Source organism: Poecilia reticulata, linkage group LG19, assembly GCF_000633615.1.
Source record: "Poecilia reticulata strain Guanapo linkage group LG19, Guppy_female_1.0+MT, whole genome shotgun sequence".
Lineage (NCBI taxonomy): Eukaryota > Metazoa > Chordata > Actinopteri > Cyprinodontiformes > Poeciliidae > Poecilia > Poecilia reticulata.
This window is the reverse complement of record NC_024349.1, coordinates 21,612,759-21,637,800: the sequence shown is the minus strand read 5'-3', so window position 1 is coordinate 21,637,800 and position 25,042 is coordinate 21,612,759. Positions and strand designations below refer to the sequence as shown.

Genomic DNA, 25,042 nt, shown 5'->3' with positions numbered 1-25,042 from the left:
TATGACCGCTGTGAGCAGGCACAACTGGGTCATTTAACTTGATTTGTGAGCTTTGGCAGATTCGGGTGTTCTTTGCAGAAGACGTTATTGCAGCTTTTTTAATGCAAAAACCAACTGAAGCATAAAACAGGTAAAATATACAATAATATTAATAATATGGACTTAATAAACATCTTTATTACCATAATTTCTTTTCAGTATAAAGGTGCAGAGCAAAATCTAAGTGGCTCTACCTTCAAACCGCAGGACGTAGTTGGTCCAGTTGCACCACCAATYAGTTGTTTGTTCTGAGTAAATGAATGAATTGTCATATTGTCTCCCATGCATATGATTTTCTGTGTAGAGAAAATGTTTTGGCGTCATCGACCAGAGAATCGTCTTCTACTTATGGGTTTACGGGGATGGCTTGTTTTTGCTAGTTTTGATGGATTGAATGTAGCGCTGACCTGTTAAAAGCTCGAGATATCACTTTATAAGCTAACCCTGGATTATACCCTTTTGCACAACTTCATCCCTGAGCCATTTGTTGTGTCCCTTGAGCTTTATTTGTACTGTTTGTTCACATATATTTCCTAAGAAATTTGAATGTGCTGAATACAAATTGCACACTACACTTAATCAGATTTTTATTTGTAGGCTCACAAGAACCAAGCTGAAACTTGATACTCWTAGCTTTGAATGTTGCTATAAATCCCCTACATCTGCTATTGTATTCGCAGGTATCGCTGGCTGAAGGTATTCTCGTTATCTCTTCTTTGCTGCTCAGTGGTCCTTGTCATAATGTCCCGCTGTCCCTGCCTCTCCTTTCTCATTATTTTTCCCTCATACTGTCTGGTGCCTGTCAGTGCCGAATTTSTTAGTCTTACACCAAAAAGGAGTTTGATTCTGTRTATGTGTGGTCAACAACTTCTTCTGACCATGCCAGCATTTTTCTTTCGGATGRCAAATGACTTAATCTCTGTCACTGTAGWAGGGAAAAGATGYGGACTTATGCTSCACATGCATAAAAGAGGATGAAGACGGCATTGCTGTAATTGTTGGAGGACAGTGCGGCTGCATGAGCGGAGGCGGACGTGGCGGCAATCATCGCCTTGGCCAGCAGAATATGCTTGGCCAGTCAGCAATGCCCGCTGGTTGCATAAGCAGTCTGGGATTTAGTCAGCTGTGGCCTGTAGTTGCTGCACTGTTTTCACACAGCCTTAAACCTGGTGGCACAGAGTGTCAGTGTGGAGCTCAGAGGACAGAGGAGGAGGAGGGAGGCAGGGAGGATTTGTGATCAGCTGAAAGGAACACGATGTATTTTGTTTCTGTTTCCAGGACATTGGATTTTGAGCCTTATGGAGTAWACAATTCTGATGGTTTTAAAGTCACATGTAAAAGTTTAATACAACCAGAATTTGGAAAAAACATGATTACTTCTTTTGGTTTCTGTCAACAGTCGTCCTCCCTTTAGTTCTGTTTTCATTCAATGGCCCTGGCTTGATTTGGTACATTAAATCTCAGATGGATGATATTATGAGACTGGTAGTGTTCCATCCATCCATCCATCCATTTTCTTCCGCTTATCCGGGGTCGGGTCGCGGGGGCAGCAGCTTCAGTAGTGTTGCACATTTCAATTATTTATYTCAGTAAAAACTAAGCCACAGTCTTTGTAAAAGGCAAAAGAGTCCAAAAGAATGATAAATCGCATGTACTCCCAATCACATGTTTCAGTTTCTCAGTTTCATTCCTAAAGATTCTTATTTTTCACATCATACATCAACAGAGAGGATGGAGACTCAAAATAAGATTTCATTAGCATCAGTGGTGAATTCAGTGACTAAATAAGAGTGAGAACAGAGATATATCAAYGTAAGCGTATTTTCTGCACTATGTCAACACATGGATGAGGTTTWTTCAGGTTTTGGAAGGCAGAACAGATTACACTGGAGTTCCTCTGACTTTCCTTTTGAGCATTCAGCTTCTATATATTATTGAATATGCTGGATCTTTAAATATTTTTAGACTTTTTGTAATTTCACAGTTACCTGTAGGGCCAAGATTCCTTAGAAAATTGCAACAGAAACWGTTTTTTCAGTAAACCTTGTTAGCATATGCAAACATGATACTGAACAAAGTGGATTGAAACTGCTTCTGTTCCTAACATAAATAATCAGTGACCACTCACAGGCGGACGCCTAAAAATCATTTCAAATGTTGTCCTTGTATCTAATTATATTGTAGATGTTCTAAAAGAGAAATTATTATTGGCTAAAATAAGTATTGGTGGGTCAAAACCCAAGTTGGTCTCAAAATTCTGCTCAGAGCATTTCTGCTTACAACTCAAGTGTTTATGCATTTAAGATAAAAAAGGACTGAGTAGGAGTAGAAAAACATGGTTAGACATAAGCAAACAATTAACAATGTTTATTAATTTKATCTAATATTGTGCATGTGGTTAAGTTTTAAAACTGGCATATTTTACATTTATTTTCTTAACAAGATCTAACATTATCGTCCCCATAAACCTGTTGGGCCCTGTAACATTGTTTACTTTAAGGCACTCTGGCCCCATTTGCACAGAAAACAGACACAAACGTATACATAGATGRGGGACTGCAGTCTCACACACACTGATGATTAAATTCATTGTGAGTCAGATGAAAATATATGCAAACACACATTTGAATATCTATTCAATCCAATACCAGAAACCACAGARCCTTATTTGACAGGGGAAGCAAAAATGTATGATTTGATTTAATGGCTTCTTTTTAAAATGGCTCACTTTATAGTTCCATAAAAGTGAACAATAAAACTTGTTCCCGAAAAAGTTAAAAATATATATATTTTATGAAATGTTAATGAGACCAATAAATCATTAGGCAGTACTTTCCAGATGGCAATTAAAATTTTAATTTGAATTCATTTTAAGTACAAAAAAATGAGGCAAAGAAAAATATCTATCATTGCTGTTTCAACTCCTTGGAGATAGAAATGACTTATACTAGTTAAAGTTTGTTCTTGAGACCCCTACACAGAGTAGAATTTTGTACCTTAGGAAACATTCACAGAGGAGATGTGGAAAACTTTCTGTGCAGCAGCAGATGGTGGTGGCATTTGTGGCTTCCCTTTGTGTCTAAATGTTTACGAGGCAGTTGAGTTTGTTTCTGCTTTCTTTGCCAAGCAGTGTGTAGATAAATTTTCTAACTTTGAAATCCTAGTTAGGCACAGGAATTTGCCATCTTCATTGCTTCTGCCCAACAGCCAAGCTGAAGGAAAATCCAAAAGTATTGAAAAAAACTCACTGTGATACGACACTTTTAATGAGTGAGAAAGTGAGTGAAGTCTAGCTAGCATAATTTTCCCCAGTGTGTTATTACTTGTGCCCCCACCAGGCTAAGCATTGCTTATTTATTAATTTTTTTCTTTAAGTGTTTGCATTTTTTAAGACTTTATAGTTTGTGTTCAAGATATTAATCTTTCAATARCACACAATTACCAAGTGATATTTTCCAATTTCCTGTCAACTAAAAACAAAATTCAACTCAAAAACACAATGGGCCAACCACCGGGCTGAGCAAGTTTTCTGGGGTAAACCTTGTAGCTGGTTTAACTATTTTAATGCAAAGGAAGAAATTAAAGAGTTAACATTTTGAGCATCTTCTATGTTTTATTAGGACAGTTTACAATGCTAAAAGAGCAAGCATTTTCTGGAGAATGTAGCTTATTTAACTGAGTTTTTCAAAAGACTCCTGATATTTCCAAATCAAGCAAGTCCCACAACAGAGTTTTCATGTTTAACAAGGAAATTACAGAGGGAGATTTTCCCCCCCTAAGTTAATGTGACTTCATTGTTTTAATGTTGTGTACTTATCTTTATACTCCATGTACATGTTGATAACATTTATGGGATTTAAGGGGAGCTACTCAAGATRATAATCTTATCCGCAGTTTCAGTACATGGACACATACACAAGCAGGACACACATATACTATATATATATATAAAGTAAGCAGTTCTGATCCATGACAGAAACAAATAGCCTAGTGTGCCCATAACTCCCTGGCCTCTCTTTTAAATGTGTGTGTGTGTGTTTATCACGTGTCAGGGACAAAGAGAGAGTACAGGCCCTCTGTGCTGCCATGCATCACCCAAACTGACTCATCCCTCCTCACCTGCTGCCATCAACCTCTCTCTCTGTCCATATCGCTCAAGGAGATCACACCCCCACCGAGAAACATCAAGGCCTGTGGTGGGAATGACGAGAGCCGGCTTCACATGACATGAGTTACGAAAGCTTCCAAGCTCTTTTTTTTTTTTTTTTGACATCAAAAAACTGGAAAGCRTAAGAAAGTGTGATGTAAAATAGATTTCTGAGGAGATTGGCAAAGGAGTGTGTTGAAGATAATGAAATGCTGTAAATGTCAGAGCTATCCAACTCCTCTGAGCAGCTTATGTAATGGTTCTGTGTTCGGCTGCATGTGTGTTCCTGCGTCTCCTCCACACGCGCCAGAATCTATATAGGCTGTAGGTCAGGACTTGGCAGATCAGCCTCCTCAGAAAGGAGAGAGAGAGAGAGAGAAAAGAAAGAAAGCAATCGGTAAGAATAATCACACTGCAGTAGGAAATGGATCTGCTGGAGCTGACTGTTGTTGGCTTGCTGTTTTGTGTGKATGTGTGACTCAGCTCCCAGCAGCCACCCATGGTGAGCAGCTTTTAGAATTACTAAGGCCTTCACTGCAGATAATTAGCATTTTCAGTGACGACCACACTGCAGATCTGACTGACAGACTGGGGGGTTTAAATATCCGTCCTGCAGCACTCGCCCTGAAAACCACGTCTCATATAACAGAAACAGCAGACTTCGCTTCTTAGAACACACGGTACCTTGCAAAATAGTTATTTTCTAATGTTGCATCCACAACCTTAAGGGCATTTTATTAGACTTTATGTGATAGACCAGGGGTCTGCAACCTTTACAGTTCTAAGAGCAGTATTTGCCTTTAGTTCACCAAAATAAGAATTGTTTAGAGCCAAAAATGTAGAAAAAAAAWWMMARKTWAAAAWTTTKRWWAAWWRSYWMYTWARGRAAWTTTTKKYMWTTTARAAGAACTTAATTATATTTCCATTTTAAAGTTTTAGAATAAATAATATCATAGAACATTGCAGAAAAGAAGATGGAYAAGTTTCCTGGTGCGAGATGTTTAAATTTGTGGAATTATTGTTGAAATTTCTCTCATAAATAGAGCAAATAAAGCAAATCTTCTGTAATATCTGGTGATTTTATCAGCATTTCTGCAAAACATAAGTATTTAATAGCCACATTTGGGATGTTCTGATGAAATCCTGTCTTTAGACTCAGCAGTTCTGTACTATACAAAGCATCAAAACAAACCCAATCTTCATTAACTCCACAGAAGCAAATTATTTCACACTCTGTCCTCAAAATTTGTTGCRTTTATACAAACCAAGCCCATCTCTACTTCACGGTAGCCGTGTCCAAATGTATTTCTTCACATATTTTCTGTTTCTGAGCGGTGACTGTGACCAGCTACTTTAATTGTGGTTCTGTATTTTTGGCATAAATCCATAATGTGTTGGACCAACAAATCAACTTGATTCCTCTAAAAAATCAGTAGCATTCGGTCAGAAACTATGGTACAGTTAAAAGGATGAAGCCTGGAACATGAGGAAAATTCACTGCGATGCTGCAGCTGATCCACTGAACAGAAGGACGGAACTGAAAAGACATGATCATTTCAGCCATGACCACTTGCCAACAGGACGTTTCTCAGATTTCTCAGCTATCTTCAGTGAAAATAGAGGTGCAAAAAGGAGCTGCACAGGTTGAGCCTCCAATATGTTACTGTTGATTGTTTTCACAGCACAGATGTGTTGCGAGTTAACAGGCTTGGAGAGAATTGTAGCACTAAAGACGTCTAAACTGCGTTTGGGTTTAGTCGGTTCTTTTTGGATAAAGGAGTTTAGGCTCTGTTGGCTTATGGTTCATGCTTATTATTATGGAGTTAGAAACTGATTCAGTACTAAATACAATTTGGCAAATCAGTTGTCTCATTAAACGTAGTCCAATTTTTTTCATATTTTAAGTTGAATTCATAAATCTGTAATTAAAATTTTACCTTAATTATATACATAAAAAATATTTAACTCTTCTTTCTATTTTTTTTTAGAAAATTAGTAAAAATTGAATCATAAACTGGAAATATGACATTTGTAGAACAGATGTTGGTGGTAGAGAATTGTATACCTTGTTTATTATATACATTCATATATTGTCTTATGTTTTCAGACCTRTCCTTTTATAACATCAAACTGTTTTTATTCATATATTTACTTTTCTTTCTGATTTGTAAAATTAAATGCAAGAATCAGCAGATTTTGTACAAAACTTTTCTTTTCTCTCAGAAAGTCTTTAGTTTTTGAAATTCTGAAAAAAAATCTATACTTCTCATYAACACACAAAACTAAAAATTCACGTCCCGGTCTGGTTTTTGTACAGTGACCCCAGCTGCTAGCTGCTTCGCCTCTCCTCACTGACCAACACTTCTTCACCCCAGTCCTTCGTTGGAAACAGCCRCCACCATGAGCTCCTCTCCGCTGGTTTCTCGAGCTAACGTGGACATCCTGGACGAGTTGCAGCTGATCGCTGCTCAGAACCTGGAGAGGCTGGAGGTTAACAAGTACTATGAGGTGATCAGGGAGCTGGGGAAGGGCACCTACGGCAAGGTGGACCTTGTGATCCACAAGATCAGAGGTGAGGGACCTGGTGTGTACACACATTTTATGCCACTTTCTTGACAAGGAATTCACAATCTTTTCTCAAAAGGTACAAAAATGGCACTGAAGTTTCTGAAGAAGAAGACGACGAAGCTGAAATCGTTCCTTCGGGAGTACAGCATCTCACTCTATCTCTCCCCCTGCCCCTTCATCATCAACATGTACGGCATTGCCTTTGAGACGGACGAGTACTACGTCTTTGCCCAGGAGTACGCTTTGGCAGGAGACCTCTTCGACATCATTCCCCCACAGGTGCCGACTTATAGCCGCCATTCTGATTGTTCCTTAATTCACGACATTCACCAAAACGATCATTGAACCATGGAAAGCCAGTAAAATAGTATAACAGCAGAGCAGTTTCCCTTCAAAAACAATCCAGGTTCAATCATCCTCAGCTCACACAGTCGAGGGACTTGTGGTGTTATAGTCTTTGKTTCTACATAGACTGCTATCATTTTGACTCATCAGAAAGACACTACATGACGAATGGACAGACCCAGTACTTTCACATTGCAAGTCCTATCATCAGCATTAGTTTTCTCTTCAACACTGACTATGTCATTCTCCATTATTTGTTGGTTTTGAAGCAATTGTCAGGATCAACTGGATAAAWATGCTAACTGTCAATGCAGTCTGTGCTCTAAATCTCTACCCATGCATAAATAAGAAGATTACCTTGTTTCTAAAAAGCGGTAAAGCCTTACAGGAATTTTGTCAACCCAAGAGCGTTGATGTCTCTACTCTTAATATTTCTCTTCCTGAATGGCAATGTCTGATGTTACATTTGACTGAGAACTTGAAGGGATCCTAACTCTTTTGTCTGCCCTTCTTAATGGCTGTAAGTTGGAAAGTCCTAACTGTACGGCACATGTTCTTCCATCTGGTCTTTCAGGTTGGTCTACCTGAGTCGGTGGCGAAGCGTTGCGTGCATCAAGTGGCCATCGCTCTGGATTATCTGCATTGTAAGAAACTTGTCCACAGGGACATCAAGCCTGAAAACATCCTCATTTTCGACAGAGAGTGTCGCAAAGTCAAGCTTTCAGACTTTGGCATGACCCGTCGGGCTGGCTCGCCTGTGAAAAGAGTAAGTCACCRTTGAGTTTTCTCAGTTGCTCTGGGCTCTTTTCCCTGACATGGTTCTGACCTGTTGGGTTTTCTCCCCAGGTGAGTGGCACCATTCCCTACACGGCCCCAGAGCTCTGCGATGCCTCCCGCCAGGAGGGTTTCTGTGTGGACTACAGCACCGATGTCTGGGCCTTTGGTGTGCTGCTCTTCTGCATGCTGACYGGCAACTTCCCTTGGGAGAAGGCGCTTCCCACCGATACGTTCTATCAAGAGTTCATCCACTGGCAGAGGAGGAGGACGAACACGGTGCCATCGCAGTGGAGGCGTTTCACCGAGCAGGCGCTGCGAATGTTCCGCCGCCTGCTCTCGGTGGAGCAGGACCGCCGCTGCTCCGTTAAGGAGGTGTTCGGGTATTTCAGCCACTCCTGGATGCTGGATGCAGAGCATGACAACAACGGMAATGCAGGGGGCAGTGGTAGCGCGGAGATGGTTGGYGGGAGCAACATAGGAGGTGGAGGAGGAGGGAATGTGCGAGGAGATATGGAAGGCACCATCTCTACTTCTTCGTCAGGGGAAGAAGATGAGGAGCTCCTGGTGGAGAGGATGAAGCAGCAGACTTTGTCGCCTCGTTCACCGCTCTCGCCCCTCTCTCCAATGTCTCCCATGGTGGTGGAAAGGGGCAGTGGTGGTGGCGGGGCCAAGGGAGCAATGATGGACCCGGGTGGAGGACATCATTTCGTGTCTGTCTCCACTAACAGCTCGGTGTCGTCCACCAACAGTTAYGACCGAATGCCACGGGAAAACGGTTCCCCTGGCGGCCGCTTGCTAGTGGCTACACCCATTGAGATCTGCGTGTGAGCATGGCGAACTCTGCGACYGACTCAACCCACACTTCCATACCTCTCGAACTGCAATAGTTGTGCATGCATCGAAACAAGACCAGACTAAAAGTACTAACGTGTATCCTGTTTTCTACATCTTGGGAAGAAAGTCGACACGTTGAAGACTTAGTAGATCTTGATTGAAGGCACATACAGAAAGATCTTTKATTGGATGTCATCAAGAGAGGCTTTGTTTACAATCTAGGGACATTTTGAGGTGCATTTCATGAGAATATAAAGAAAAAGTGAGAAACTCCGTGACTAAAACCATCAGAAAAGAAAACCAAAATGTATTTTATAGAGCAATACTTGCAGCAAAAATAATTCAAGGGAAGACTTCACAAGCTGTGACGAAACAACGAAGAACTTGTTTCTGTGATGAGGACTAAAACAGAACTCGAAGAAACACCCTGGTTGACGGAGTGGGACGATGTGTAACAAAAATGTGAAAGTGTGTTTGTGGTTTGTGTGTATGAATCTTAAAAAAGTGTATTTTGCTTTGAGATACAATTTATTTATTTAATCGTAAAAGACTAAAATTGTTTTTTCTATTTTATTTCTTTTTGTTGTTTTTTTAATAATGTAGCTTTCCTTTTTTCCACTTTAGTGAATACTGTTAAGTGACTTCCGACTCCTCTTCCCTGTGCAACACTTGCGGTYGGCTAATAAGTCGGGGTGTAACTATTTGTTCATCTCCTGAGACACCGTGATACGGGACACTGAGTTCACCACAGCGATTTGATTCACAAATAGTGCGAAGGGTTCAAAAATCACAAACTACAAACTGTTTTTGAAAAATSCCYATTTAAGGTGAGAGTTATTAATTTCGGATTTGTTAGGGTTTWTGCTTCCCTTAATTCGCAGTAGCCAAATTTCACAAGTTAAATCTAAACTAACATTTTAGATTTCATCCAGTCTTTTTCAATTTATAGCTAGAAATGATCAAATGTGCTTCCTTAAAATAATACTAAAAMCATATTTATTATGTTGCCTATAGGAAGTTTTGAGTCAGATGMTAGCTTCAGCATTGTGAGCTTCTGTTGGTTTAAGGTATAAATTCATCTTGTTTTCCCCTCACATGCGGTTTATTTCCCTATAGCGAATCAAAATTACAGACCAACAAATGATTTAAGTCATGGTGTCAACTTCCAAATGCTAATTTATCAGACTGTTATCATCCAGCCCAATTTGCAATCCTTGTGGTCGACTCAGTTAACGCAACACTATTTTTTTTCTTACTTTGGATAAAAACCTAGCAAAAAATTTCCAGATGTAGCTTGAAGCACTTATTTTCATATCAGGGACTCAACTCTGTTTCACCAGGCGATCCTGCCCCACATATTAGCTAGACAGGAAAGTGTGTGTGTGACAGAAATGTCAACACATTTCAGTATCACKAGATTTCGTACCACAAAATGCTGTTACACCCCAACTGATGAGCATACCGGCGTTAATGCTTGTACCAGAAAAATCTAACACTATTCGCCTAACTTTAGGCGAGAGAAAATGACTATGATGTCTCTGTCTATTTTTATATTTACTCCTGAAGTTCGTCTTTGAAAGCTTCACAGGAAAATCTGTCAGCGATGCTTTTTGTTTTCATTGTGTTTTATTTTTTACCGAACATGCGTTTCCTCTGACACTACTATCTAAATACTGTCTGTAGATTAAAAAGAAACAACCTTAGCTCAATTTGGAAGGGAAAAAAACAACAAAACAGAAAAGAAAATAACACCAACTTTATCACTGCATGATTAGCTCTCACTTACAGTAAAAAAAAAAAGACACTTGTTAAAGAAAAAGGTTTTGCAGAAATATGTGATTATTTTTGCAATAGCACACCTTCTTGCATTGTATTCAAGACTGAATACCAGTGTTATGATCTCTTGAGAAATTCTGGTACTAAAAAAAAAAAAAGAAAACAGTAATTAGTTTTTACTCTGTGTGAAATATTTGTGTTATTGTGTGATCATCTCACCACTTTAAAGAACAGCTAAAAAAAAWTTATAAGCATGAGGGCACTGGAGCGAGAGGCTGCAATTAGAAACTACTGTTTTATCTGAATAGCTTTCTTCTAAATGGCCTTTGATGAGGTAGTGAAGCTTTTCACTTTTTGTATTTTTTATCCGATTTAGAATGATGGCAAAAAAAAAAAGAAAAAGAAAAAGCAAACCATTCCTTTTTTTGACTATGAGAAAATAATTCAAGAAAAACGATATTTTCCAAGGCTTAAAATCATGTGTAGGAATGGCTGTCGCTTTCCACACATTAACCTGCATGAACATGTATGTGCTAAAAAAGCTCTCTTGTGAAAACCTGCTCAGTGTTTCTCGAACCCCAAACCGTAGTAACCCGTAGATGTAGTGTAGCCGCTGCCGACGATATGTTTCTTCATCTTGTGTCAGTAGCCTCAGCRTGGATTCTCCCCGACTGAGGAACAACTAGACCCAGCTAAAGCCAGTACATTGTGCATTTTCATCATCAGTGGGTATGTATGCTAAGCACAACATCTTGTGACATCTCTGACCTCATCAGCAGCCTTCTGATACAGAACAAAGGACCATCCTGATGCAGACACTGTAGCCCCGCTGTTTTCTCCAGCTGGCTGTGAGCTACAACACTAAATTCACATGACCGCGTGAAACCTGTACATGAGCTCATCGAGCAATTGAAGCACCCGGTAGATACTGTTAATGGTGCCTTTGACTTGCTGGGGTTTCTTTTGCAAAGTTTGAAGTCAGGGAAGGAACTCAAAATGGATATTCCTATTCAGATACATGGGTGTTGTAATTCTTGTATCTCATGGTAGGTTTTCAATAAGAGGCATTTGAAACTTTTGTTTGTTTWACGTAGGYATGGGTCCATGACAAGTAACCAGGCAGATAAAGCGGCTGCTCAAGTAAAACGCAGGAGGTCATGGTATGGAAAATGAAGTCGCGCCACCTATCGCTTGCTTTAAGGTAATGCAGTTTTAAAACAACCGTTAGAAAGCGACGAGCTGTATGCTAACACCGGCTCATAACCTGAGCTAACAGGAGTATTGCTATTAAAGAGTCGAATGACAAAAAACGTCGAATGTTCCGTTCAATAAGCACTTAAAAGCTTTAGCTATGCTAGGTTTTTTTTTTTTTACCTAAAGTTTGACTCCAAGTCGTTCTAATAGTAAATTGTGAAGTTGTTTTGGCAGCAGCTGATATTTCTGTACCCCGTGAGAATATTCCAGAAATTCTGACCTGGAGGTTATTGCGAAGTTTGAAATGTCCTACCAAGGATTTTTCTGGACTGATTATAGWCCTTAAATATATGAACATGACAACCTCATAGTTTAGAATGGTTTCTTCCGATGTTGGGTTCTCCTGAGATGTTAGCTTTATGGTTGTCATGGTTTGCCCGTTGTGTCAGCAGTTTCCAAAACTGTTAATTTCAGATAACTAGTGGTTCAGTGTTAAGTTAAAGAATGCAACAATAAACAGAGGGAAACAGGAAGTTGTTTCAAAAGTYCTGCTAGAAAATAGTTGCTAGTATTTTACTTATTTTTAAAATTATTAAAGCAGCTTCATGAAGTTTAYCCCTTTTTTAAAATTGCTTCTAAAATGTAAAATTCTAAATTTGGATTCTAAATTAAGGCTTTGCCCATKAACTAATGTGGCAATTGAGTATTCTCAATTATTATTTATTTAGTTTGTATATTCTGTTTTAGTATCCATTAATCATCCAAGTCCCACCAGCAATACTCTGTATGCTAAATGTAGCGGAAAGTTTTACTCCATTATGTTTTTGATAAGTGAATGCGCAAACTGGATTTTTTTTTTTTTTTTTGTTCAAATGTTGACTCACTGATGTCTAACTTTTCTGTTTGTTGATGTTTTATTTGAGAATGAACAGCTCTGTAATCTTGTTGGTTTGGTAAGAAAGTTGGGGAATTACAGGCATCACCTGTCAATATATGAGCAGAACCAGAATAAGTAATTGGGTACTTATTTACTTTCACCCTCACTCGTTTTCTTTGCTTCAAAAAACGTTTGTGCTTGAGCTGAAAATGGCAATATATATTTTTATCAATTTATTGCGGTGAGCAAAAGTAGATTTCCAAGTTCAGCCACTTGGCCCTTTTCGTTTCGTAGTGTCTGAGTCAGTGATTGCTGCTTCGTCCTTTCATCCATAATGTGATACATGTGTGTAATGAAATCCCGTTGTCTGTTTGGTGACATTTCCCATCATCATGATTTTAGCAGAGTTTTAATGAGTAGATTATCACAGCACTAGAACTCCTATCCACCTTTGTCTTTGCAAACAACCGTCTTCCTGTAAGCTGAGATTTAGTCAATAAAATGAGAATATGTGTTGGAGTGAAATTGGTCTTTTCTTTTTTTCATCCCATGACATTTGATGCTGAATTTTAAGGGGTTTTGCTTTAGGAGTAGACTTGATTTCAACACTGCTCTCTCAATTTTTTTATTTTATTTTTTTTACCAAATGACTTATTTTAGATACAAGTTCACAACTGAAATCTGTGAAATCCCAGAGTACTAAATGGTTGAAACAAAATTAACCTGAGTAAACAAAAAAAGAGGTTTTTAAAACAAGAATTTTGTTCATTAAGGAGAAAAATAAACGTCCGAGCCAATCTGGTTAATGTGAATGAAGCAAACCTCGATTCCCTAAATTAGAGCGACTTGTCCTGAAGCAGGAAAGTGGTGCAGGAAAAACTAAATTGGAAATCACCCTGAAGAGTAAAACRTGGTGGTGGTGGCAGCATCAGGCATCAGGAGTGCTATTTTCAGATATTGCTTTTTTTTTAATGGTATTACTACACATCACACAGAAAAACCAGAAGATTGAACAAAATATTTATTCTGACAATTACGAGACCTCTGATACTCCGAGACGTGAACGAAACGGTACAAAAAAAAAAAAAAATCAGATCATGGCAACATTAAAACAAGTTGGCAGTCTTCTTTTGATGTTAAACTCAAAATCACCACATCATTGAGGCAGACGGAGGAAAAGAAAAGGAAGTGGAATGTAACGTTTAGTGTGTACCGGGACAGGAAAGACAGAAAACCTCCTCCTGTTCCATGTGTTACTGCGGTAACAGCATTAGAAAAAAATAAAAATAAAAATAGGTAGAAAAAAACAACAAAAAAACACAACATTTTTACAATATCTGAGATTCAGCCCTGAGACCAACATATATTTATATATATATATATATATATTTTTTAAATGCAAACATTTTGTTTTTTAAACAACATATTCAGAAATGTATATTTGGTACAAATCACCGAAGCTTCCAGACAAACCTGCGGGAAGCTCACTGCTTTACTGCAATAAAAACACAAACTGGGAAAAATACTAAAAAGACAAGAGATGGCACAAAAGGATCAGCCAGGAAGTTTTTCTTTTTTTTTTTTTAAAGGTGAGACTTTGATTCCTCTGAGATGCTTCATGCTGCTGGTGACCAAATGCTGAGAGGAGAATCTGACAAGTACAACCAGGCGACTCCATGCTGCCCCCGGTGGTACGGAGAGGTGCCAGCACTGATCACACAGACTTCCTAAAAATAAAGTCATCAGAAAAAACAAACAAACAAAAAAACAAACAGAAAAAGTGCAAGCCAGGTGCCTTTACTCAGGAACTAATTTGTCACTGCACCCCAGATAAACTTTTGTCCCCCTCCGTAGATCAGATAAGGCTTTTTAAGAAGGGTTCAGGTGCAGATACTGTGTTTTAGGACACATTTTAGTGACAGCCTTTTATGAAAAACCTTTCGTAAAAGACCGTCAGAGACTGACGGTGGAGTTGGAGTGAAGCTGAAACAMAAAGGACAATATACACCACACTGGATTCTCGCTCCACTATTATGAGACTCACAGGAAGTCTGACTAATTTAAAAGGCAGCGCCGGCGAAAACCACATGGGCACRTTTTTTTTTCTTTTCCCCTTAACGATCCCAACTTAACGTTGGGGAGGCCAAAGTGCTTCGGAGTTGCACAAAAAAATAAAAACGAACAAACTAAATCATCACAAACAGTTTGATGATGAGAAAAGAGCCACAAGAAAAGAGCTGAACAGTGCTGCGGGGCCCGGACTGGAGTGCTTCCTGTTAGCATTCATTCAAACACACACACGCACACACACACACACACACACAATGATGGACTGCGCTGATAAAATCATCTGAAGTTACAACCGGTGCTGCATCATTTAAAGCAAAGCCTGTAATACTATTACTGATGGTCCAATGTCTTGCTGTAGGCATGGGCAGACGCTTATCTAGCATCAAAAGCCCCTGCCCCTCCCCCATCTGTTGCTACAAGAGCACTTGACTAAATAACCAGTCAAATAGAGATCTTGTCAGAATATTAGCAATAATGATATAATATATACAGCAAACAGATGTCATAATGCTACAAGTTTCTAGAAAGGTTGAGAAATCCTCAAAGCAGTGGAAGTTTAACAACTAGTGTTAGTTTAACAATAGGACACTTTATCATACTAGTTGATATTTTAAAACCTACAMCCTCACAGGAGTCACCRTTAACTTTATCACCATTTTCCCAGCTGTTTCTAACACATAGCTACGCTCAAACTGTGTTAGCAGAGCTTTGCAGGCGTTTAGCGCCCGCTAACGTAGCGTCATACAACATGGAGTCGTCTTACTAGCCGTTAGCTTTCCATTGCTCTGAGGATTTCTTTATGTAAACATACTGTAATGCAAGAAAGAAAATTGCTACAGCAAATATGAAGTGTTCCTTTAAAAGCAGTATGTTAGCTTAAAGCATAAGAAGCTAGCAAACATGTAAGTGGCTATTTTTTTCAGTTTGCTCACTTTTGTGCATGTAAATTAAGATACTAGTTAATATGTGATATTTTGCAACCAGCTGGATCAATTGTTGCTTTTCTGCATTAAATTAGACCATTGTACTCTATTTGTATTTAGTGTAAATACCAGGAAAAGGTGATATTGTGGTTGAAAGGCCCATGCCTACGCAGATAGTTTGTTGCGTGAGCGCAGCAGCTTAACTGTCGCATTTATTTATGTCCCATATTGGAATAAAACTCATCAGAATCTCCTTGACTTGTTGAAGAATATTAAAAATCCTAAACTGATACTTTCCCAATGGAAAGTAGAATAAAAGCACACACACATACACACACTCTCACCGCCACACACACATATTACAATTAAGCCTCTTTGACAAACAGCTGAAGAAGCCCGTAAGAGTTCAGGAATAAATAAACCAAATATAACCAAATACTTAGAAAATCTTTTTAAAAAATTAAATATCTTTTGATTATTATTCATATCAATCTGAGCAACAAAAAAGCAAAAAAAAGAAGAAGAAGAAAGAAACAGAACAATCCCATATAAATAACCAGACAAAACAACAAATTCAGCATGTTACTCTGTAATTTCCTGCAGTCCACAGCAGAGGGAGTCGATAAGGTTTGTGGGTGCTAGCTGTCAGTCAATGAGGGGCGGGGGTGGGTGACCCTGGTCCGCTGTGGTCATGGTTACTGGCGGATTCCTGCAGGATTCTGTAAAAATAAAGGAGTGATGGTGAAGATGCCTTTCTGCATTTTTTAAAACTGAGGAGCCTCTGAGGGGCCGACTGGGGGGAGAACGGTGTTACTGCTGCTATCAGCCGAACACACACACACACACACACACACACACACACACACACACACACACACTGGTGATAAGCAGCCAACTAACGTGGGGTGGATTACTTTTTAAAAAACAAAAAATGTCTGCACCCGGCTCTGCGAGAAAACTTGCTCAGCCCAGTGGTTGGGTCCGAGGGTAGTCATTCATCCAGTGGCCGTTGTGTTTTTAAGTTAAAAAATGTTTAAAGTTGACAGGAAATTTTAAAATATCTCTTGATAATCATGTTATTAAAAGACTGGAACATTAATACCTGAACACCAACTAGAAAGTCTTAAAAAATGCAAACATTTTAAAGAGACTTAAAAAAAAAAAAGCAATGCTAAACCTGGTGGGGGCACAAGTAAAGTCTGGTGGCCCGCCAGGCTTATAATACACTGTAGGAAACCCTGAAAGACTACCTTTAACAGTGAATGGTTTAAAAAACACTTTTGACATATTTGACCTTTTACCTAGTTTCGGTCACAAATTAAACTGTATGTGATTGGGACTTTTATGCCATAGACCAACGAATTTGAAGAAAAAGCATGCATGGCTTTAATTTATTTTATTATTACTATTTCTCACCAATGTGTGAATGTGGTKTGATCGGAATTGTGTTCCTTGTATTTCACCTCTATTTGCCACAAACAGATGGAAGCTTTTGTAAATCACGGCAGCTGATGCAGACACTTCAGAAACATCAGATCTCAACACCATCTACATTACAGCTGCTCCCTTTTAGTTTCACTAAAAAAGTATGCAAATAGTTTGAGGTGCATGTGGGTTCATAAAGCGACTGCCTTTCTACAAATATGATCTATTTTATTTTAGTGTTGAAGGTAAAAAAAAAACTAAAACCTGGGGGAAAGAAAATGGCAAAACTAAACCACAAGGAGGCAGTATTTGCAGCAGGTTTTCTGCCAAACGCCAAACTTTGGTAGAAAGAAAAAATCTAAGTGAAAAGACCTCAAAATAACAAATTAATTATATTAATTAGTCACTGTCAGTCGATGAGGAGAGTGGTAGGGTTAGGGTGGGCATACAGGAACTAATGTGTGTTTGTAGAATACGATTCAAAACATGGAAAATGTGTTCATACTAAAACAGATCAAATCAGTTTTATGATGATGCGTCCAGACAGGAGCTCTCCCTAAACTCTGCTGTAACCGTAGTGGGTTCTGTGTCTGTTGCTGTTGTGGAAAAATAACACAAAGGAGGAAAAAAAAATGAAGCATGCGGATAAAACTGAGACGTTGAGTTAGAGGTGAGATTATTTCCTAAAATGTTCCCTACTTAGCAGAAACAAACCAAAAAGTTTCCAAATAAAAATTCTCTTTCAAGACCTTTAAAACGTCCTTTTTGTGTTCATGTAGGCAATCCCAATTTGGAAATCACACTTTGTTTTATTCGGCCAACGAAACCACAATTTTCTTCATTTTTAATCTTTTTTTGAAGACATATGTCCTCTACTATCAGTGGACGCCTTGTGACATTATATCCGACATAATTTGCTTTGGTTTTGGAAAATAACGATGTTTCAGGCTACAACTCTCACCTTCCTCATGAGGTTTCATGTAATCTGTCACCTGTCGTCCCATCGGCTCCCTGGAGGTGCTTTCAACGTTTTGTTCTGGTGAAAAAAAACATCAACGTTATACATTGAGCTTCATCTCGTGTTATATTTTTATTTTTTTCCCCCCATCATGCTTGTGGTTTCTTGGATGCTCACCTTGTGCTTCTTACACTTCATGGAGAAATTGTCTTCGACGAGCACACAGTCTGCGGGAACAAGAGGAGAAGGTTTTTATAGAGACGTCCTGCTGATTCAACTGAACAGTTCAACCACCCACACGTGCCACTTTGGGCTTCGGAGGAAGTTATTGCAGCCAACAGCTCCTCACACAAAGCTGCTACTTCCACACACACACACACACACACACACCGCTTCACACTCACAGCTACAGCTTCTGGTACATGTGTGTCCATATCCAACTGGGTAGCAACTCGGAAAGCGAAACACACACAGTACTTTGCAAAACGGATTAGTAGTAACTAAGCCTGTTGCAATAAGCAATTAGTAGCATGGTAAATTAAAATGAGCTCAATTTCCTTCCTGATGATTCAATTTTTTTTACATTTTGTTTAAAGAGACTTGATACATTTTTATTCATGGTTTCAGTTGTGTGTGTTTGTTTCCTTTTTATCTACTGCTTTTGGTTGTGTTTTATTTTGGATATTTAACCGTTGTGCGTTCGAGGACTGAGGCAAATGATACAACTTTTACGTATGTGGGGTCAGTTGGACCCCATTTCTACATACAAGGGTTAAAACTCCAGTGTTAAGTGTTCTGTACAAAATTAAAGTTTAGTAGTTTGTAAGAGGGCAAACTTGCATGTTATGCTATTATAATTATTATATCAGTTGAAAATGGTCTCAAAATGACAATTTTATCATTTATCACAATAGTTTCTGGGACAATTTATTGTTGTCATAACAGGCCTTATATTATCTGATGTTACGACGACAAACCTCAATGTATTTCACTGTATGCATGTATTTTCTGTGATAGACCAACACAAAATAAAAGAATGAAAATCTGAAAAGCTGTAAATGCTGAAACATTTTGACTCAAAATTAGTAAAAAAAAAAAAAAAAGAAAAAAAAAAAGAAAACTTGATTTCCTCTTCTGCACTGTTTTGTGCAAGTCTATCGTACAAGACGTGAGGGAGGTTTGTGGTTTTCATGCAACTAAAGGTGAGAATATTTTCAGTAGGTAGTATGCAGTGTATCTGCAACGGAAAATGCAAATGCCTCACCTGACTCCAGAGCACACCTGTAGTGGTATTTGTTAGGGCAGCCTTTGAAGAAACAACCCAGAGTTGCTCCTGGATTGTGGCAGGCCGAACACATCTGGAAAGACAGGTCCAAAGACGAGCAGGTGAGTTAGATAGGCTGGAGGTCGAGAAAACAGGGCAAAACTTATCTTGTTCTGATTTCTAAAGCCTCTGATTTGTCACTTTCATGAGGTTTACAACCCCCTGACACTACAAATCTGACTAAATCTACTATAGACTCGCCAGCATCATGACTTTGATGATTACTCTTGCAGAAAGTTCAACTAAAAACGTTACGCGACATTCACACAGCAGGCAAATGCGACCCATATCTGACGGGTTTTTTTCCCACTGCGTAAACCGTTCACAAAGATGCCAGGTTTAAAAATCTGATTTCAGTAAAAAAAAAAAAACCTGGACTAAGCATCAAGACCTGCTGTGTGAGCGCAGCCTAAGTGATGACAACCTCAAAGGATCCGGAAATACTTCTTAAGAGGTTTGGTTGCTCTGTTGGGGCAACAAAAGAAAAAAAGAAACTGCAGATATATGGAACATAATAGTTGGAACATTCTGACTGCACCACTAAAAGAATGAATTACTGCTACTGGTGGTACATTTTTTTCTTATCCAGTAGAAGAAATAAAACTAAATCACTCAAAGTGGAAGATGAACCCTGCATTAGGAAAAAAAAAAAAAAAAAGAGTGTGGCGATCATAATGAGGTTGGCTAATAAACAACCTCATTATTAACCAATGAGGTTAGCTTTTTGAAATAGGGTCTGAAATCTATTTCAAGAAGTTAAAAAGTTAAAGAGTTCGGTTGTTCCCAGATAGCTGGGTCCGAAACACAGAGCAAAATGTCCTGGTTGTAACAGAGAAACCTCCAGGTGGACATGAGGGAAGGCATGAATGAATCAGGACAGAAAACAAAGCAACCTTGGCTTGAAAACAGGAAGTGTACAAACAAAAACAACGGAGGAGAAAACAGGCAGAAAAAGGAGTAAACGCTTGTGTGCAAACTGATAGAGATCAGCTGAAAAGAGTGGGAATAATGTCAAGAGAGTCAAAGTAGAACCGCAGGAAAACAATGTTCCAGTCGGCCAAAGAGAAGCATTCGCAGACTGAAGGGAGGAGGGACTCCTGATGACGACGCCATTTCTTAAGACCATAATTCATCGCTTGGAACATCAAGCTTTTCTTCAGGACGCTGCTCCATGAAAAAATTTTAATCTGGCTGAACCGGTTTTTTACATCAGAGAAGAGTTGAAGCAAACTTTGATGCGTTTCAATTCATTAATCCCTCATTTCTCTTCTACTAGCCTATTATCTATACCGTGTACAGGCCAAACTCAAAGGAGCCCCGTTTCCAACTGTCAGCAAGCCTTAAAAAAACCCTCCCATTGATTTAAGTGTTGCAAAAACAAGCAGTGACAACTGAATTGATGTTTTTTGTCAGCACCAATGTTTCTCCAGTGGGTTTTTTTAAACTTGAAAGACCTGAATTTATTCATGTTTCTTGTGGCTTACAACACATCTTAGGTATCAACCACAACAGCGCCTACTGTATTGCCATTCCATTAAAAAGAGAAGCTTTACCGTTTCCTGGGCCACCTTGACGGCCTCCTCCAGCCCGTAAACTTTGCCCCTGACAAGGAACACGCCTGCGGACCAGATGCCGCAGTCCTCGTGGAGCCAATATTCGCATGGCTCCACGGGGAGAACAGGCGGGCTGTACCAGTCCTCCGCATCCGCAAGACCGCCGTCCGTTCTTGCCCGCTTGGCTGCGGGGCCGCTGATCCTACCACTGGAAAACTTGCGGCTCCCCAGAAGGCCCTTCTGCTTTAGCGGAGCTGCCCAGCGTCTGGCTCTCATAGTGCTGGAGGACGAGTCGGAATAGCTGGAGTCCTCCTCATCTTCTTTGAGACCCGACGCGTTGGCCGGTGCTTTGGTGTTCGGCCGGTACCCCTCGGGGTAATAGGGTCCGTGGAGATCCCCCAAGTCGATGGAGTTGGCCGAGCGGCCGCACAAGCAGCAGACGAGAGCGCGCTGTTGTTGGCCGTGCGTGGACAGTCGTCCCAGATACAGACAGGAAGTGGTGGGTACAACGGCTGAGACAAAGTGGCTGGGGTGAGCTTGCTGTTGATCCTTGGGTTCCCTCTTCACCTCCTCGGGGTAGTTCACTATTGTGCACAGAGCAGGGGATGACTGCTGTCGCTTGACACGAACAAACGGAGAGAAACTGTCCAACCTGACATCCTTCTTTTCTTCCTTGTAGGTGATGTACTTGAGCTTGATCTCAGGCTCTTTTGGGGAGAACATAGAGGAAGGTTGGCTGCACCTGGGTTTCTTTCGCCTCCGTTTCGGGGGTGTCTTTGTCTTCTTTGTGGGAGATGATGTTTTGCTTTTAGGGTCAACCTGGTTGTTCTTTGGAGATTTTGGTGGCGGATGAATGGACAACACCTTTGATGCAGTAACTTCCACTGAGGGTTCGGGGACAGTGACTAACTCTGGCTTCTTTTTCAAGTTCTTATGTGTGGGGAACTGGGCACTTGACTGAGAAGGGGGTTTCGTCTTAGACTTCACAGGCCTACTCCGAGATGGCCGTGCTGGTTTTCTGCTTGGTCTCACAAATTGAGATCTCTTAGCAGGTGTGCCTGATGTTTCGGTCTTGGTGAGAGACTCAGAAACAGAGGTAGAGTCATTGTAACTTTGAGCGTCGACACTACTGGGTTTACTTTTTTTCAAGTTCACAGCTTTTCTTTTGACAGTTCTCAGCGAGAAAGCTGTCTTTACCTTGCCTTTCACTTTCCTCTTGGATCTGGGCAAGGCAGAAGTGTGTGTTACTGGCTGAGAGGCACTGGGTTTCTTATTGGCGAGTATGCTGCTGGACACTTTATAGCGACTTGAATTTATATTCATGACTATTGCTTCCAGTCGAGTCCCTCTACCAGAACGCATGGGCAGTTTCCTTTCTTTTATCGTCCTCTCCAGCACATTTGCACTCCCATTAACGTGACGAATGGCACAACTGGCTTTGTTCTCCGGATTTAGACAGGAATCATCAGTCAAGTCATTCAAAGGCCCCAAAACACCCTTCCGTCTATGGGATTTACTCTCATCACGTGACTCTAACCTCGTTGGGCCATCGTTGACCGCAGAGCTTGCCCGAGTGGTTCTGTCTGAACACACAGCATCGTTGGCAGCCTCTAAATAAAAGTCATCTGCGCTGGGTGAGCTGGAGGCCTGAGGAAGCAGGAACACATCCTCCACATCATCTACTGAGGTAGAGGGTGGGGAGACAGGATCCTCCAAAGGGCTCTTGTATTCCCTGCTCACTGAACGCACATCTGTGGAACCGCCGCTTTTGGAGACCTCTTGGTCCTGTTTCTTAGCCCCAATGAAAAGCACATCGGATGTCCCTCTGTCCTCATCCTCATCCCGGAGAATTTCTGACCAACCATTCTCTACACAATTTCTACTTTCAGAAAGAATGCTGTGTTTCTCTTCTGCCAGTACCTTTTTATCATGTCCATCACTGGAAATGGCTTCTCCATTAAACTTAGGAGGTTCTTTCATGTTGTATTCTCTAGCATTATTCTGTGGTCCCACTTGAGGTTGAGAAAGCGAGGGGAACGGTTCTGCATGTGTGACAAGGTTAACAGGCTCCTTGTCCTGCTCTAGGAAATGCTGGTTCAGTGCATAGCTGGTCTCCTCAAACCCGTTGTCCGTGTTGCATTGAGGGTGGAAGGAAGACTTGCTGATGGGCGACACACTGTACGGAGGAGAGCTGTGAGTGGAGAAGACATGAGACCTGCTCACGTAGGACAGAGTGACTGTAGTGTGGGATAAGGCATTGTCTGGCTGAATTTGATCCCCTGGTCGAACTGTGACATCTGAGGAGCCAGTCTCTGACAACTGTAACCCGGGGATGGCAGATCCAGAGTTCGGGGCCCAGTCAGAGCCCTTGAGCCGTGGCAAGGCATCCAGAGATGGTGATGTGAGGAGGTGTTCATCGTCTTTCCTGGTCAAGTCTATTACACTGGAGCGAGTGGGGGAAGAGGCACCTTGATGCTGTAGCTCATCCAAGGTCCCAGGTGGCTGCTCCATAACAACTGCAATAGATGGAAAAAAGTTCATTATATTTACGTAAATGAAACATACAATTGCATCGACATGGATGTCATAGTGATGTTGGACTTTTCATTCATTTTTTTTTATTTTTTTAACCACACTAGACACAAATGACAGCTAGTCCATTTTCCAAAACAGACAAAACTTTCTCAAATCACTGTCATATTTCAGATTTTCAGATGATTAATTAAAACTAAACTGGTGATATAGCTAAACTAAAATATAACTTTAACTATAGCTGATATTTTAGATGTATATAAAAATGGGGAAACTATTATCACTATGGGGAAATATTACGACGAAAAGTGAAAAACCCTGATAATGACACTCTTGAGTACATTTAAATCTCTAACCGCAACTGTGAGAAATACCTTTGACCTGCGCAGGAAATGTCGAATAAAAACAAAGTTATCTCTTTTAAGTCATCAACTACATATTTATCTTCACAACTATTTTAGGACAAAAGAAACGGTTAAATCGCGACCCTCGAAGTCACACCGCTGTCATAAGCTAGGTAACTGACGTGTACTTGGCTTTTAATTCCTGTAGTAAAAAACACACAAAAAAGAAATAACCGACAGGTTACCTTCTAGCTTCATTTTAGATTAGGTTATCATGTCAATAATTTTAAGAAGTTATTTTATGAGAAAAACGGGTCTAAAGGCAAACAGCGAACTTTTCCCCACCGACACTGACAGGTCAGGATGGCTAGTTAGCTTAGCAAGAGCTAGCGAGCTAGCCTGGCCCGGTGTAGCTGCGGTAATCTCCCCTCGTGTCAATTTCCATGGGATATTCAATAGCTTCTACGAAACACTGTAAAAAAACGTAATCTTAAACTTTAATACTTCCAATATACCCGCACATTTAACGACTACCCTCTGTCGTCATTTCGGCTATGTTTATTATCCCCATAATATAAATATTTCAATAAAATGTTAACTTGTACTTGAAAATATTGCTTCTTCCTCACAAGCTTCTATGACAACCACCAACTTCTTAAAGAGGAAAAAACGTCCAACGCAAATATAAAATCAAATCTTTCAGCACAAATAGCACCCTTTATAATGTTTAATTAATTCCGAATTGAAGAATACATGATTTTTATGCCAAGTTTATTAAACGTTTCTTCACAGGTATCCGAGAATAAGCGACATCACACATTTTATTAAACTACCAAATACTTGTAATGGAGTTTGGCATTCCGTTTACTTACAACGGTCCGCATAGGGGCAAGGCCCGGCTGGGTGAAACAAAGACAGGACGGAGGGTACGGGCTCTGCTGCGCTTCTGATCACAACTTACCCGGACGGGGAAAATCTCTGCGTTTTCAAACATTCAGTTAGGATTTCATCCCAGTCTGCGTCTCCATCAAAAGCGCCTCCCTTTCATATGAATTCTGATGGAACTGGGAAAGAAAAAAAGCCCTTAATTAAATAAATATCCACTCACTTTCTAGAAACACACTACTCTGATAGCAGCGCTGTCATGTTGGAACCTAATCTCCGACTTCCGGATATAGCCTTCAAAATAAATCACTAAGTTTCTACAACCGATCACATCTACTCGCAATTGATCAAGTTCAAAGGTGTTAACTGTAGTCTGTCTACGGATTAAAAACACCTTAAACGTCATGTATAACTGTTGGCCGATAAAGATTAGGCTTTTTCCACGTTTTTTAGTAAAAAAAAAATCCTACC

The 25,042-nt window shown here is 40.0% G+C and overlaps 2 protein-coding genes across 3 annotated transcripts; one reads left to right on the top strand and one right to left on the bottom strand.

Moving 5' to 3' along the window:
- The first annotated feature begins 6,431 nt into the window (after positions 1-6,431).
- Positions 6,432-13,082, top strand: bsk146 (brain specific kinase 146). Its single transcript, XM_008437765.2, has 4 exons — positions 6,432-6,758; positions 6,831-7,033; positions 7,674-7,865; positions 7,946-13,082. Exons 1-4 carry the CDS (start codon positions 6,587-6,589, stop codon positions 8,702-8,704), a joined length of 1,326 nt encoding a protein of 441 aa, XP_008435987.1. The 5' UTR covers positions 6,432-6,586; the 3' UTR covers positions 8,705-13,082.
- Positions 13,083-13,563: 481 nt separating this feature from the next.
- Positions 13,564-24,892, bottom strand: LOC103481930 (transcription factor 20). Of its 2 annotated transcripts, none has more exons than XM_008437763.2 (6): positions 24,648-24,892; positions 20,811-23,326; positions 19,198-19,291; positions 18,111-18,160; positions 17,937-18,011; positions 13,564-16,269 (listed from the first exon to the last, which is right to left on the bottom strand). In XM_008437763.2, the coding sequence occupies exons 2-5, from the start codon at positions 23,319-23,321 to the stop codon at positions 17,964-17,966; spliced, it is 2,703 nt and encodes a 900-aa protein (XP_008435985.1). In that variant the 5' UTR covers positions 23,322-23,326; positions 24,648-24,892; the 3' UTR covers positions 13,564-16,269; positions 17,937-17,963. The 2 variants fall into 2 exon arrangements, with proteins under 2 accessions (XP_008435985.1, XP_008435983.1); XM_008437761.2 differs by lacking the exon at positions 24,648-24,892 and adding an exon at positions 23,932-24,035.
- Between the last annotated feature and the right edge of the window lie 150 nt (positions 24,893-25,042).